This window comes from Anser brachyrhynchus (assembly GCF_964034855.1).
Source record: "Anser brachyrhynchus genome assembly, chromosome: 5".
NCBI lineage: Eukaryota > Metazoa > Chordata > Aves > Anseriformes > Anatidae > Anser > Anser brachyrhynchus.
In genome coordinates, this window is record NC_137699.1 from 46182249 (window position 1) to 46199107 (window position 16859).

Genomic DNA, 16859 nt, shown 5'->3' on the forward strand with positions numbered 1-16859 from the left:
GATCAAAAGAAAATCCTTTGTGCTGACATGACTGGAGACAAACATAAAAAAGATTTAGAAACAAAGAACTTTAGAACAACAACTGAAAAACACTCTCAGCTGAATCCTTTCTCCAGATGGAACTGATCCTGTCAATCATAAGTGCTGTCTCTCTGCCCCTATGGCTGAGCTTGTTCCTTAGGGACACCTCATTCTCCTTGGCTCCCTTGTGCTATGTTGAGCTTCTGAGGCAGAGGTTCCTTCTACATACATAAGGTCTTGTATATCATTTAGAGAAACAGATGCAGTTCTCTGATGACAGGCAGGGAAGGATTTCTGTCTCCTTAGCTGGTGAGTTTAGCTGTGATCACATCTGACCTAATGCCCCCCTTTGCCTTTCAGCAGAGTGCCATCAGATATTCCAGCCACCATATCCCCAGGCTCCTTTAGCCATCTGATTTGGTCAGAATTCATACACAGCTTTTCAGTCTCATGATTTTTTGACACACATCTCTATGCACACCCTCTGTGTAGCACCCACCACTGAGAATTTAGCTGTTGTTCTCCAGGCTAGTTCTGACTTCCTAGATTAGAGTCTTAGTGTGCTATTGCTTCAATAGCAATATTGGCTTTTCAGTAATCTCTTGGCTTTGAGCTCATGCAATTCAATTTCGGGTTTCCCTTTTCCTTGGGAACATCTATAGGGTGTTTCTTTCACTTTTGCTTAAAAACAAATAACCTGTATGAGCACGTACACCTGTACTCAAACTGGTAAGACCCTAGAGTAGCCCGATTTGTAGTAAATGTCAGACAAATCACATATGCCATACATGTGTAATAATATCCTTTTCTTGCCCCTCTGTACACTGAATCCTTGGTCGAGGTGTTTTATTTACAATATTAAATTTTTGAACAACTCCAGGCTGATACAATTAGGAATTCTTTGCCAATATACTCCTTTTCTGTGGATAGAATTATCTCCCAATTTACAGCAGATTGTGGTTCATGACAAAAGCAGATTGATGCATCCCATAAGAACTACTTACTGCATAAAAACAGCATTGCTTTAAAGGTTGGTAGCTTGAGATCCTGAAGAGAAATAGTTGCTATATCAGTAGTAACAGTTCCATGGCAATATTCTGTATTTCCAGTATAATACACTAGAGTTCACCTTCTAATCATGTTAAGTTCTGTGATTCACAATTGTAACTAAGCAATTTAGAAAACAGAATTTAGTCATTTTGAAAATTTTAACTTTCTATATATGTCGACTTAAGAGCTCAGATGACGGACATTTGTGGAAGAAACAAAACAAGCAAACAAACAGAAGTAAAACAAAACAAAACAATCTCTGAAAAAAATAAATCCATTTAGAAATATTAACAAGAAAAATCACTTTCTTAAGTGAGATCAGTTTATTTTTCTACCTTCAACATAACAACATTTTGAAAATCTTTTTTTTTTTCTTTCCTCTGGAAAATTTTAGAAAAATTACTTGAATTAACATTTCCCTATATGAAATATTGATGGTTAGTGTTAAGTCATTAAAGTGGTTAAAATCAACCATATCAAGCTAAGGAATTAAAACTTCTTAAGAGTAAAAAATGATACAATGTAGTCATAATAATTAAAAAGTAATGTGCTTGTTTTTAAGCCTATCCTCAAAGATTAGTTTTGAGTTATTTCTTAGTGGTGATGAACTTCAGATGAAGAAAAGAAAAATTCTTGTTCTCAGTAATGCAGATATATCCCTTCCCTTCCCTTCCCTTCCCTTCCCTTCCTTCCCCTTCCTTTCCCTCCTGTTCCCATCCTTTCCTTTCCTATAACCAATGCATGGAACTTTAAAAAATAATATTTAATAGACTACAAATTAACTGAGAGGATCAAAAGTCTTTTTCCTTTAACATTTATATTATCTTTTGAACAGCTGGTGGAAAGCAGTCTTTAACCCTTTTTGTCTGAACTTCAACATACTTCCACACACCTCCTTGAGCAGTGGTTGGATGCAACGTTTGAAGGTCACATTACACAGCAGGGCTTTGATAATTTTCAGAATGGAAGAAGCATAACTGATAGGGAAGTTAGGAAGGTTAATTTTATTTAAGGTTAATTCATTAAGTTCTAGTTCAGTAGATTTCATAACAGTTGTTCCCTGATTTTCATGAATGACAAACATATACATATTAATGTGTATGTATGAATGTCACATCAGAAATTAAACATGGATCATTTGATTTGACCTTCTGTAAAACAAAAACTACTCAGTTTTTCCTCTGATGAGTCCAATGAATCCTTTCTTATGTGGGTTTACACTGCAAATCACACCCACACACAAAATGGAAATAGGAGTATAATTCCTTTGAAATATTGTCACATGTTGTTTTGTTTCTGTACAGAACAATGGGGATATAAGCTAAACCCTTATTCTTGCACTAGACTAGTCTAGTAGGTTGAAGAAAGATCCTTTCTTATCTCAATGATTTTTTTTTTCCTACTTGATGCTTTATCTAATGCAACTGTGATGAAGTGAACTGTATTTTCTGTCTTGGATCAGGATCCTGTGTAGCCTGGGCAGTGCATACTGTCCTCAATATAGAGCAATCTCTTAACAGGCTAAAATCTAAGTTATACTCTATACATTCTGATTAGATTTGTGAAACCAAGAACAGAATATATGTATCTATATGTATCACTGACCTTCCATCAGGATACCTTGAACAATTACAAGTTAGGCTGTCAGGATTCTCCTGGACCAAACTGACCCTAAGCAAGATCTAGGGATGAACAAAACATGGTGAAGTTTTCCAAAGCTTCCTGAAGTTTAGCTTTTCATTCTATTTTACCTGGAAATCTTAGTGTAAGAATAGGCAGAAAATGTCATCAGAACAGTTTTCTGGATATAAAAAGAAAAAATTTCACTTCCAAACTTACCCAGTCTCAAGTTACATCAAATACTGTGTTGCAAGGAAATTCATGTGTTCATGGCTAGAAGAGCAAAAAACTCACATGTTGCCTCAAAGACAACAATTATTTATCTGCTTTTAGTGCTATAATGCTTCCATAGATGTCCAGACAGTGGATGACTGGACTCAAAAAGTCTTTTCCAAGGTATCTGTCCCATGAAGGAAGATGACCCTGCTTGACTAACTTCTAGTTCTCTTGTGTCCATACATTAGATACTACATGACCACCATACCTATTGATACCTTCATGCATACTGATAGTCCAAATGCTCGAAACCAAAGGCCTTAAAGCAGCAGACACTTGAATTTCAGTACCTTGCTGTACTATGTGCTATTAGAGTAAGAGTTAGGTTGAGGCTTGAATAAATTAGCTAGTAGTGTTATGGTTCTCTGAGCTACCAGCAGCTGTGTCCACAGACAGCTTTTTCACACTTGGAAAAACCCCTGGGTTCTGAACTCCTCTTGTTCACATGGCTCATTGCCTTTCAACTTCTAACTTGGATTCAATACCTCATCCCCCCTCTGCCCCATTTTTATTCACTTTGGACAACTTACTCAGTTTCTTCTACTTCTGGGAAGTTTCTTTTTCCAAACCCCTACAGTAGCACAGAGGAGCTATGTGGCACACAAGAGGCTATAAATCTGTTGGTCAAATTTATATACTTGCCCCAGTTCTAAATGTCCATTGCCTTATTAAAATTAAAACATCATACAATTTTGTTGCACACAACCAAATATCCATATCTAATGTATTGTTCATGTATTAGCCATACATACATGTATATACTTGGTCTGATTTATGGCTTTTTATCTAGAACTCCTTCCTTCCTTAGTTTTAGTGCTTACAAAACATTGGTATTTTCCTTTCAGTGCTACCTAAGAACAATTTAATGCTCATACTGTTTTGAAATATGTGTGAATCTAGAATGGGCAAATGATAAAATTTCTAAGGATTTCTTCTTTCATTTTCTTATACAAGCACTTGGTTTTGTAGATATAATCTGAACTTCTGTTTTCAAAAGCACATGTAAATGTTTAAATCCTTTGTAACTGTTTCAAAAAGTTCATTTAGATATTTCTCTTATTCATTTTGTTAGTGATCTGACCATAATCTTGAAAACTATATATTAGCAAATTTTAAGTATATGCTTGACGTCTTCCTTACTTTCCTACCTTTCTTTCATTTGAAACTATCTTTACATCTCATTTCAAGTTAAACTGAGTGAAAAGCAAAGCTATATCTGATAGTATGGTGCCTCCTATAAGTACAACACAAGACTTTCTAAAGACTTCCAACAAGTCAAAATAAGTAGTGGCTCTAAAAAAAGGAGTTGTGTAAGCTTGCTTTGGAAGGTGACAATGTTCTGGTTATGAATTTTGCTTTAAAAATAGATTCTCTGTTCTCCACTTATGTGATACGGTCTATTCTCTGTATGTCTAAATATGCTTGACTTTTAAATGAAGTGTAAGGGAAATTCATACTCATCTAATGGATTCTGCATGCTTGTGTCTGTTTCTTCTTGGCCAGCAAAATAATAATACTTGGTATTTATAATATCATCTAATCATCAGGTTTCAAGAACACTTTTCAGATATTTCTAAACAAAACTTTTGCAACAGAGGTAAGGAATGTGTGTTTCCTTGTACTCACACATGGCAGACAACCAAATCATATAAAGTTTGGCTATGTTAAAAATTCATCTCACTTATAAACATATTTTCAAAAGAACTGTACATAGTCTGTGGTCTCACATGGCATCCCCCTTATAGTAGCTGTTGAGCACTGCGTGCTTTTGAAACTATAGCTACTAGTTATAAAAATAAATGGAAATTGAGATCTTTTGAAGCCAGTAGAGGCTCTTGAGCAGATTAGACTCAAGACTCCCTGTAAAATATGTTAAAGTAAAACCACAAGACCTAGTTCCTATCCCCAAGTATCTTTGTTTCAGAAAGGATTTCAGAAATGAGGCAGGGACACCTAACTGTGCTATATAGGCAGGCCCAATCAGTACAAATGAGCCATTTAGATAAAAACCAGAAGCTTATCTTCACCCTCTGTGGGTCAAAGAAATATAGTTGTGTATTTGTGCTAAAGTGAATTGTTCAACATGGTTCTGTCTCCAGAAAACATCTCTGCATCCAAATACAATGTGTGAATCTGTTTTGACTAGTACTTGCAATGTGGCAAGATTCCAACAGAATCCAACAGAACAGCCAAATAACTTCTGCCCTTATGAAAATACAAACCTTCTTTTTGAGAATGGAGTGTACTAGATACTAGATATACTACATGATAATAAACTACTTGATTTCTAATGCAGTTAGAGACTTTTTTTTTTTTTTTGGTGACACATTCCTGGACAGACTACAAAATCACAGAGACAGGTCAGAGTGTATTAGTCTGGGAGATGACAAGAAGACATTTGAGCCTTCAGAGTCATATGTGTATGTATGTGTGTATATATTCCCTGCCAGCCTTCAAACACAGAAGTCTTGTTTGAGTCTGCTTTGAAGCATTTGCCATGGGTAATTTAAGCCAATAGAAGGAAAAATGTTAAATAACAGAAAATCATATTGGAGTAACATATGCGAAATAATCAGTTACATTTGAAAACAGCTATTAGTGTAATTTTTATGAAGAACAAATACAAAAGTAAATGAGATTTAGTTTTGAAACTCTATTATGTTAGTTGTATCTATATGTCCAGTAATTTGAGTGTTTTTACTAAATATCTACAAAATATTATGCAAAGTCTTTGTTATATTTGAGTATTGGAAGCTTTGAAGGAAAAAGACAGAATTAAAAATCTTAAAGAATCTTTCACAGAAAAGGAGCAGAAGAAGAGTAGAGTGGAAGCTGGACAATTTTAACTTAAGCAAAGATTTTAGGAAAAATAAAGATTATTTTTCCCTTAAAGCAGAATTCACTCAGGACCATAGTGTTCTGCTGAAAATTAGTGTTCATTTAAAGAACTCTGCACTGTATTTGTTCCATTATACCTAATAGCATACAATCTCTTGGTATTTTAATAAATATTTTCTTCTAAAATATTGTTTTTGGATTTCCATGGGTAAATTTCTGCAGCCTTTCCTGGCTCTATTTCAGAAAGTAACAGTGAAATTTTAAATTGGGAGTTTTGAGGTGGGTTCTAAAAGGATTTCTACTTTCAGGTGGGTCTCTGAAAGGATTTCTACTTAAAAGGTATGATAGGAGTTCTTCTTAGAGTTAGCCCTAAAATAAACCCCTTTTTTCTCCTCTCTTGGGAGGGAGATAGCCAAAATCTTCTGATTTCTGAGAGGTTTGTAACTGCTCTTCATGTTCATTCTACTCTTTTATGTTCTCCTGGTATAAGTAGTAGGAGATTTATATTTTCTGAGACATATTTTCCTGCTCTAATGCGGTATAGTGGTCCCAAAGGCCACAATTGCAAAAGTAGCATTAATGAGTGACAGTTTTCATAACCAACTGTGAAAATAAATAAGAATTTTCAAGAGCAAAAATGCAGTGGAAGTTCCAAAGGGGTCCTGGTAAATAGCATTATTCATGGCCAGGTACAATGTTTTATATTGCTTTCCATTACTTTTCTAAGACCAAACTGTTCTAATTGTCTAGGAAGACTTTTTTTTTTTATTATTATTATTTTTCCTTCCACTGCTGAGGGAAAAAAAGTAAGGGAAAAATTTCACTATTCTTTTAGTTAGGAAAAGAAATGCACAAACAAATCTCAGAGTTGTGTTCCATTGCTACTGTAAACAAAGCAGCAATTGGGGAAAAATAAAATAAAGAAACCTTCTAAAGAAACATTGAAGGAAATGATTCATTGTCTGCATCAGGCTACGTTTCAAATGAGTGACAGAATTTGGAAGAGATGTGGCATAAAACCCCTTTTCTACAGTGTGCTCACTGCAGCTGGCAGGGGGAGTGCCCTCATCTGCTTACTGTTAACTTTCACTGTTAGCATTGCTGTAAATTGGCTATAAGAATGTGGTAAACTCTCTCTCCTTCACATATTTGTATGCTACACATATATTTAAGTTTACTGCTTTTCTACCCACTGTGGCCATACAAAAATCTTTTATTTGGTTATCCAAAATTTTCCTGTCATATACTTAAGACACACATATATAACTTTATTTCATATATAAATTTATTTCATTCAGAGTAATGCAGAAATGACCTCTTTGTCTTGCTTTTTTGATGTCTGTGAATCAGATAGCCAATAAATGCATTAATCCTTAAAGGAGAGAATTATTTTCCTAAGAAAGATACTTAGCAATCTTAGAAAAGAAGATTTTTTTTCCTCTCAATAGAAATAATCACTTAAAAAAAATCCAAATAATAATAAAAATAATTATTTTTAATATTTCAATGTTTTTAAGGGCAGAACAATTTTAAAGAGTTGTCTAATTTTAAATCAATTTATGAAATGCAGCATCTCCTTCCAAAACGTCCTCCATTAGTCAAAAATCTCTCCTTAATACAGTGAACTGAAGTCTAAATTCCCCATCCACCTCACCTTCTAAGTCCTTATTCCATCCATCTAACCTTCTGCTTCTCGGCTGTCGACTTCTTCATCTTCCTCAGCTGTAGCAGTGACTTTATGCTTTCCTCACAAGAAAATTTTAACAGAATAGCATTCAGACCCAGTTCATTTGATTTGTTTCTATCCATTGCATGTATACAATTGTCTCATTTACAGGCTCATTTTCCAGATAGTTTCATTTCCTAGAATGTGATCTATTGATCTTCTTCGGGGTTGTTTTTCTCTTACATAGTCGGGTGTTAGAAAAGAAAAAAAGCAAGCAATCCACACCATCATCCCAGTATGGATCTTTGCAGTCCATAAGGCCTTAGACAGGGTTATGAGGAAGGACATGCTTGTCATACATCAAAACCTTGTAGACTGTTTCTGTAATCCATCTTTAACCTACATTTTCCCAGAAAAGTCACATAAGTAAACTGCAGGGTTTAGAAGACAGTACATGCAGCTTTTGGAAATGTTTGAGTATGACACGCTATCATTATATACAACTGCACATATTACGAAGATAAGCTGAGACTGTAAAATTTCATCCTGATGTAAATTTTTGGTTGGAGTGTTTATTATAGTTTTTGCAATGAGATTCCTGTTAGCGATGACCAGTTGTAGCTAAAAACCAGATATTTCAGATATTTCCTTCAAAACTCAACTACAAACCTGCAGAATTCATTATGTTGGCATGTTTAGGAGATTATACTCTTCTCATTCCACACATGACATCCCTAAACCGTCTCGCTTTTCACAATACACAGATACACAAGTTGAGATTTCCCTCGTGTATTTTCTGATTTGTTTTGTGTTGGTTGTTTTGTGTGTGTGCGTGTGTGTGTGGTTAACTGTAAAAGAGATTTTATGTTGCTTCAGTTCTCTTCATCTATAAAAATGTATAAATATTTTACAGAGATAACTTTAAGTAAATTTAGTACTTGTGAATTGTTTGATATCTCTGACGAAAATGTACCTGTCTTTTTTTTCATTCAGAGAACAGAAGCAAAACAGATCGATCAACTCAAGCTATTGCTTATGATGATTCATCCAGCCACACAAGGTAACATGAGATTTGTTTTATGATTACAGTTCATGGAATACGTTACAGAACCTTTTCCTGTAGTAGTGGTGCTAACCCCATAACTTTTGCTGGGACCATAGCATATGTCTCAGAAAAATGTCCTGGATTGTGTACTACTCCAATTGCCAATACTTCAGTTGTGTATCAACATGGCATAGAATACCATCATACGGACATACTCTTTTTTACACATCTACTTACAGTTGATCATATTATTCTAGAGAGATCTCCATATTAATGCAGCTATCTCTATGCTCTATCATAATACCTGAGTTAGTTCATTCAAAGACTGCTTAAGCCTTTTTCAGAAATCATAGAGCAATTACCATGTGAAAATACTTAAAGAAAGGGAGAGTTGCAAATTTTTTTAAGGAAGGTTTACTTGATCTTTTGTCTTATATAGCTGTAATTTTTTAGGAAAATCCAGGGAATGCCATCCTAGATTAATAATAAATGTTGTCCTTAGCAAGTTTCTGGAAGAATGATGGAATGTATATAATTATATGTTTTATCATAGAAATATTTTTTAAACCCTGAAATACTACTTCTAGTCCAGATCTCTTCAAAACTTTTCTGTTTGATGACTCACAGAAAGCTTCAATTTAGCTGTTGTTCAGAAATTTTCACTATTGTAACACTAATCCCAGCGGGTACTGTACCTGCTTTGAGCTGAATTAAATTTTGGACTAACTGCCACTCTATAAACTTTTTATAATTTAGCTGGATTTTCTCCAGAAATTAATTTGTTTTCATGTAATAGAAGGTCCTGATACAAACTATTTTGTTTCTGGAACTCCAGTGGCATAAAATATTTGGAAAATCTGTCTTCCAGCATGGAAGAATTCAGTGTCATGGGCCTCCAAAAGAGGCAGCTGTAGATTTTTTTTTTTTAATCTTTATACCTAAGTATAAGATGCCACTAGTGTTAGAGCTCATAATAACTGTTATGATTTATCAAGGGGACACCTGATGCTATCTTAAACTATTCTTCCGAGACTTACTGGTCCTGTGAATGGATAGATATGGGGGAAAGAGGGAAATAAAAGTATGGCAGCACATCCAGTTTTGCATATTACAGTTTCTTAGGATAACAGATTTCTACTGTCAACTAAGATGTTCCTTACCTTCAGTGAGGTGTATTATTGTTTATTTTTTGATTTGAAGATGTTTGTCTTTCTTCCTTTGTCCCTTCCAGAAAAAGGTAAATTCATGCTAAACATAGAAACCTTTGTTGTTGGTATTAGAAAATGATGAGGATAACTTAGAAGTAATTCTAGTGAATCAATGGCATTGTATCAGAGCAAAACCAGACTGAATTCTGAATCAGGCTATTTGGAACAAGTAAACACAGTATGTCAGTCTGTAGCCCAGACCTAAAGCACATTTCTACCTCCTGAGTATCTTTGGCAGCTATCTTTGTGTTTGCTGCTCTCCAATCAGCATCAGCAAATGTAACCACTTAAACTTAATCCTACTGTCCAGATCAGTTATACGGATAAAAGGCAGTAGAGATCTGAGTCTTAATCCATGTGGGACACACTTAATGCTTCCCTCAGAGTGGACATGGTTTCACTTACCAGCGTTGTCTGTTTTCTATTTCTTACACTAGCTCTTTATCTATTTCTGTGTCTCATAAAGAGTACTTGCAAGCTTCTATCTTAGGCAGGTATCAATTATGTGGAATTAAGCACAGGCTGTTGAAAATTCAAATGCTCACAGCATATGTACTGTCATTTTCAACACTGTTGGTCTTGCTTTGAATTGGAGAGGGTGTGAAATAGGCAGCAATTTTCATTCATACTTACAATACTGTTTACTTCTTACTTTAGAAAAAAACAGAAGTCAGATTAGCTGCAAAGTACAAAAACTGTTTGGCAGGGATTAGAGCTGTACGGAAACTGTGAAAGTCCTGCATACAACCCTGCAGATGCTTATTAGCAAAAGCTGGTATCTGTGACTAAAGCTGAAATCCAGAGTGCAGCAATTCTTAGTAAGCCATCTTGTGGGATGAAAGCTCCATGAGAAACACGCAGGTGAGATTCAGGGTGGGAAAAGTTGTTCGTCTAGAAGGTGCTCCAGAGACTGGGTACACTAGTTATTTCATACATTACCAAGAAGAAAATTTTGATTAAGTGCTGGTCTTGTGTCTTACAAAAAAACATAAATGTAGGGCTGTCTGTCTGCTTAAGTTGCTTTGAAAGGTGCAGGTCCACTGCAGGGCTTTTGTCTCACTGCCCACTGTCTTCAGCTATTCCTAATTGGAGGATGCTGTTTTACCTCCACTTGTCAGAAAGGAGAACAGAAAACCAAAAACGGTACCTGGCATATGTGTACCTCCCCCTGTTTGATGGTCATTTAACTCACCTTCTTTCTTACTTATTGGTATTAACCATCAGAAGCTGAAATAACTAGCACTATTATTTTCCTACACAGCATTTTAATGACTTTATGATTGTGTAACTTTAGATCACATTTCTTAGGCGTTCTATGAAGAACAATTCAAGATGGATATTGTATAAAGGTAGTATTTTGGCATAAGGTGTTCTTTTCCTTCCATTTTGTTCTGGAGATACCAAAATAAGCACAAACCTTTAAGTAGCATGAAAAAAAGCAAAAAGCTAAAAAAAAAAAAAAAAAAGAAGCTAAATTTATAATGGCTCTCTCTCATAAATATTTGTTATCTTTAGCTAATTAAAAATCTCTGCAGAAATATTACATTAAGCAGCTCTGTTTTAGAGTGAGGAACAGAGGCAAAATTAATAAAATCACTTGCCCCCAGTTGCCCAGCAACCTAGCAGAAGCTGTAGGAAAAAAACAAAAAACAAACAAACAAAAAAAATCAACAAAAGGGAGGTAAGTCTTTTTAAATCCCTTTCTCAGTCCACCAAGAAAGACTACTTTTCCCGTTCTCCCTTCAAAATACTTCTCAAGTGTTTGAAACCCAAGATATGGAAGAAGTCTGACTGCTTTACATTTGGTCACCAGTTCAGCTTTGCAGTTCTAATTTCATCCCAGCAATTTTTGACCATCCAATTTTTGCACAGAAAGCACAGGACACTCAGTAGCAAATCCATGGCTTATATCAAAGTATTCATCTTACACCGTATCTTGAAAATCTGATTCCTGTAAAAGCAAAATCATTACAGAGATTCAAATGCTATGAGGATAGAACCAAGAGCACACAGGGGTTGTTTTCAATAGAAGCATAAAAGAGTTTTAAATCAATTTCAAAGTTCAATACCCTCCAAGGGAGTGTAATGAAGGAAGTATATGCAGTAACTCTGCTTTGCCTCAGAATATTTTGTTAGTTTGCTGCTTCACTTTGGAGACTTTAGCCTTGCAGGTTCTAGATGGGTAAGTAACTGGAGTACAATATGGAAACACCTGAGAGGGTCGCAGTTGATTAGACTAGAGTTCTGCCTTCCTAAATTTTCACCAGATACACTTGGTTCTTACAGTCAATGAATAACACTTTTTAAAATGAATTAATTAGCCAAAAAGAACAGGAAATATGCTGAATTATAGACATACAGTTCACACATTCAGCTCATTCAGCTATGACAAAGTAGTTCTTTGTTTCTGATAACATTCCTAAGCTTTTGTTCCAGCTTGTTCAAAGGCAGTAAAACAAAGGTTCTGCAGGTGGCAAGGGTGGTAGAGAAATAGTTTGAGTTTAAAATAAATGATTTTAAATCACTTTTGTCCAAAATTTTGTGGGAGGGGAAGGAAGAGAACTGGAGATTTTTACCAAGATGCTTTGAAGATATTTTGCTGTTTGAAATGTCAGAAGGAATTCCATTAGAGACACTATGAAGTAAAGGCATTTTAAAGTGATACAGACAACATAAAGAAGCATAATTTATTGCAGACAGGTTAAAAAGCAGGCTACAGTTCAGTATATTGAAATTAATGAGAAATATTCCTTGTTTACTATGTATGCCACTGTGTACCAATGAACATGTTATTAGCAATTCTAGCAATTTATTGGCTTGTATTCGTAGTACTAACCTTAATAAATATAAAGCATTAAATTCCTTCAGTTAGGTGGTGATGCTAAGCTAACAGCCTAAACATTTTATGAAATATTGCTTTGTGGGAAATTTGTCAGCACACACATAACTGTTATCCCTCTTTTTTAAATACTCTGCTAGTATTATTTTTTTTAACATGAAATAACTTTCTTATTAATCAGAAATTAAATGCCCATCAGAGATAGTTAATCTGAAATGTTATCGATTCACCTAGCTAAAATCAAACTCCATCCTTTCCAGTGGCTAAGAAATCTAATTACAATATTTTAAAAACATTCTAGTCAATTCAATTTTATAGTAGTGCTGAATTGCCTTCTCTTTTCTTATCTTCATTTTCTACTTTGGCCTCACTGTTCTTTGTCTTTTACCTGGCAGTCAAGGTAACACAGCAGCTGTAGCTATAAATTCTTTGCCAAGTTTAGTTAAGTTCTTCACAAAACCAAACCAAACCAAACCAAACCAAACCAAACCAAACCAAACCAAACCAAACCAAACCAAACCACCACTTTTAATCTCTGCTATTAATATATATCACCAGGAATACCTGTGGGGTATAAATATGTCATCTTTGAGCATGTCCACAAAAAATAGATAATGAAGCTGAGCTGCTCACGCAGTTATATCACAAAAAATGGTTCATTAATTGCTTGAGGAATAAACTGTATCTTGAAGGCAAGTTTCTTTTCCCTTGGCATGAATCAGTTATTGCATATATCCTTTTTATATTAAATATTTTTTCTTTGTTGTTGTTGTGCATTCACACTACTTTGTTCCATTTAAAGATGTGTTTAATATTGCAGGGAAAAAATGAAAAAAAAAAAAAGTGGATTTAAGTTCACATTAGGAATTTAAATCTTCTTCTCCACAAGTTTAGTGACTCTGACTAATTATGGAACAAGTCAGTACAATGCAGACAGAAAGTTTGATTCATTTTCAATACACATATTTCCATCAAATCAAGAAGATTTTGAGATTACAGTTTGGATTCTCCTTAATACTTATTTTTTTATTTTTATTTTTTAATTTAAAAATATCTTGAAAGAAAGAGCATATCTCTTTATGTAACTTCAGTGGAAGTTGAATACAATCCTTAGAGACAATTTAATTAGTCACCTAAGCAGTGCTTAAGCACTACTTATATTAATTATTTGTTCTTAAATGCTGTTTACATTCAAATTATTGTTTGATCTTATGAAATTGATCATGTTGTATATATACAGAAATTGTTACTTATTTATAAAATTAACTATGGAAATACTGAAAGCTTGCAAGATTTTATTCTTTCATAGTCTGATGAGAGTATTCCTGGCATGGACAGAAGATTTAAAACAAGAAAGAAAGAAAAAAAGCTCAAAAAGAAACTTAGCTGGATAAAAACTGGCTAAAAAGTAAGGGAGCTGTACTATATTTTGCCTTAAATCAAAGAAGCTTTCAGACATCTATTTTAATCAGCCATCAGTCTTGGTGTTTTTTGGGGTGGAAAACCGTGATTAATGTTAAATGTGAGTTAGTATGAGAATCCTAAATTAGCATTCATCAGAAAACAGTAGTAGAATATGGGAAGACTCTTCTGGAAAGAATTAAACTGCTACTCTTCAGCAGCCCAATGAGAATATTATTTCTTATTTCTGAAGGATCCTGTGGACCACTTTTCATTGAAACAAAAACAGAGCAGGGAGGTTGTGGTTTAATTGAAGACTTCCTTAAAACTGTGGTCAAAATTTAAATTTAGGGGGCCACACTGATATTTTTTAAACCCAAAGGACACCGAAAATCACCCTTTTTCACATTTTGTGATATACATAGATATATATATATATACACATAAATAGGCACATGCACACAAATATATATCCCATATGTGGCTGTGCACTGACAAATGAAGTAAGGAATACATGCTTATGAGAACTACATCTAGGGCTTTCTTCAAAATGAAACATTTTCAGAAAGCTGACATTGTGAGATGGTGGGGGTGAGGTTTGAGCAAACAGTATTGAAAGAGAAGTGCTTGCTGACAGGTTGACAAAAGTACATGTAGCCTTTTCTTTAACAGGGGAGAGGTTAGGCACTATACCACCACAGCAGACAAGACCTTGGGGTATTACACAGCTATCCATTCGCAGCTTTCACAGTGATGAATGAGGTCTTAGCAGATGCTTTACAGAGAACTGGAGAGAGAGAGAAGCAGAAAGGAGGAGATTTCTCTTATGTCTGCCCTTTTCCCCCCTTAGATTGTGTGAGGCAGGTGATTAAAAGATAAAGGTTTGGGACATCTAATGAAACCCATCTGCTCCTACTCTCTGCTGTCAAATGAGAGAAGCACTCAGAAACTTGAGGAATATTAAGAGTTGGTTTAATCAGAAGTTAGACTCAAGCAGAATTATTCTTGTAAAAGCACTCAAGGGCTCCAAGGACAATACTGCTGTTCACAATGGAGTTTTAGATTTATGGATATAACTTACTTAACTGATGCTCAGACCTCAAAATATCTTTAGTAACATTAAGCAAAATTAGGTATACAGTACATCATGATAGATTAGAGCATGAGGAAAAAAAAATAATAAAAATTGTCTCAAGATAATTACCTGAAGGGGAACTAATTCAATAGTTCTCCTCTATGATGCTTCTTGAAGGTTCTTGCAAAGCATTTAATACTGGCTAAAACCATCTGGAACAGGTCTATTTCTGTTTGGTGATAATAAGCCTCATTCAGAAGATTATTAAGAATGAAATACATAAACATGTATTAACTCAAAATATTTTTTTCCAAATCTTTCATAATAAACAGAAGAAAAACCTAACACTATAGTCTGGCATTATCAACCCCTTTGCCAGCTAGGATGAGACCTTTACCAAATGAACTATTGTTTTTTTTTTTTGTGTGTGTGTTTTTTTCTCTTTCAAGAAAAAAAAAAAAACACATAAAAAGTATATAAAACACACTCTGGGGAAACTGAGAAGTTTAGTCTTTATATAGATCTGCTCCACAATAATGCAAAGTTCTAATTTCACTGGGCTGTGAACAGAAAATGATAAGCAACCTTTCAGGTGAAATGGCTGCTGTAGTCTGTTCATGTTCATGCACAAGTGCTAGTCCAGTGAGACTTGGCCATTTCCAACATCCCCAGTGAAAGGCTGCCTGGCACTGCAGCAGAGGTTTGTCTGTCTTTCACCTATTTTTATTTTATTGCGTTTTCAAATCATTGCTGGTATGTCAGCTACAGTCCAAAGAAATTCAGCAGTATTTTAAGATGTGCGCGTTTGCAGTATTGAATCTATTTATGGAGACAGTATATAGTCATCCTCCCTAATCTTCCTCTGATTTTCTATGCAAATACTGCCAGGCTCACTCAAGGCCATAGGATTTAGTTACTCACTTGACTGAAAAGCATGTCAATGCAAATTCAAGCTGATAAACCAGCATGCAAATCTCAAGGGCTTCAGCAAGTTATAATTCAGCCACAGCATTAACAAAACAAGATAGCAATTATGCAAGGAATCAGCTGAAAGGTTATTTTTAATTTTAAATTTCTGCCTCCGTACAGCTGGGTGTTGGAAATAAAAAGCAACACGGGGCATGCTTCCCCATTAGCCAGGCCCTTGGAAAGCAGGCAACATAGTGTACTGCACATTACTCTGTGTACTCTTCACAGTAAATTTATCAGTGTTAGCCCTGAAAGTAACTGGGTTTCTGGTGTGGTGGAACATTCATTTTAATATTAGTATATAAAATGCTTTTGACTTTGGAAACTGATGGGCAAACTAACGCTGACTGTAGAGAGGCAGGGCTGTGTTCAAAAGTGGGGACATTAAAAGGGCTTTGCTGGTAGCCACCAGTCCTCACTTCCAGGACTGCCTTGTTCTGAGCTCAGACCTCCTCCATGAATTCAGAATAGCTGAATGCTCAACTTTACTATTCTCTACTGTTTAACTGCTTGTCCAATTTCCTTGTAGATGCTCTCTAACAGACTTATTACATTAAAGACCTTAAATACTACCATTTGCCTTAGGTAAGCTCCTCATTAGGAGCTACTCTGCAATCTCCCACTGCTTAAAGCTGATACTGTTCCCTCTGTAGTCAGTAGCCTCTGTGTGAGTCTCTGTTAGAGTCTCTCTAAGTCCATAATGATGCTGATGCTGAGGAGGTCGCTGTCAGGGCCCTCAGAGCACCCCCACAGGCCTTGCTGCTCCTGCCTGTCTCCCAGGACTCCCCCGCCCTTCCCATGCTGGAGGACCCCATATCAGCCCCTGGGGCCATCAGTACCTGCTTCAGCAA

General features: G+C 35.4%; 1 protein-coding gene across 23 annotated transcripts in view; it reads left to right on the plus strand.

Moving 5' to 3' along the window:
* The window catches only part of LOC308195746 (uncharacterized protein), a 262179-nt gene that overhangs the window by 154146 nt on the left and 91174 nt on the right, over positions 1-16859 (plus strand). For 18 of the 23 annotated variants that reach the window (XR_013951800.1, XR_013951804.1, XR_013951807.1 and 15 more), the window contains one exon: positions 8465-8531. Coding sequence is in view for 2 of the 23 variants with exons in the window: in XM_080593709.1 (XP_080449835.1) it covers positions 8465-8531 (67 nt within the window). In the remaining 21 variants the exon portion in view is untranslated. Of the gene's footprint in view, positions 1-8464; positions 8532-11018; positions 11074-16859 lie in introns of all 23 variants that reach the window. The other 5 variants (XR_013951808.1, XR_013951824.1, XR_013951826.1 and 2 more) reach the window with 2 other exon arrangements.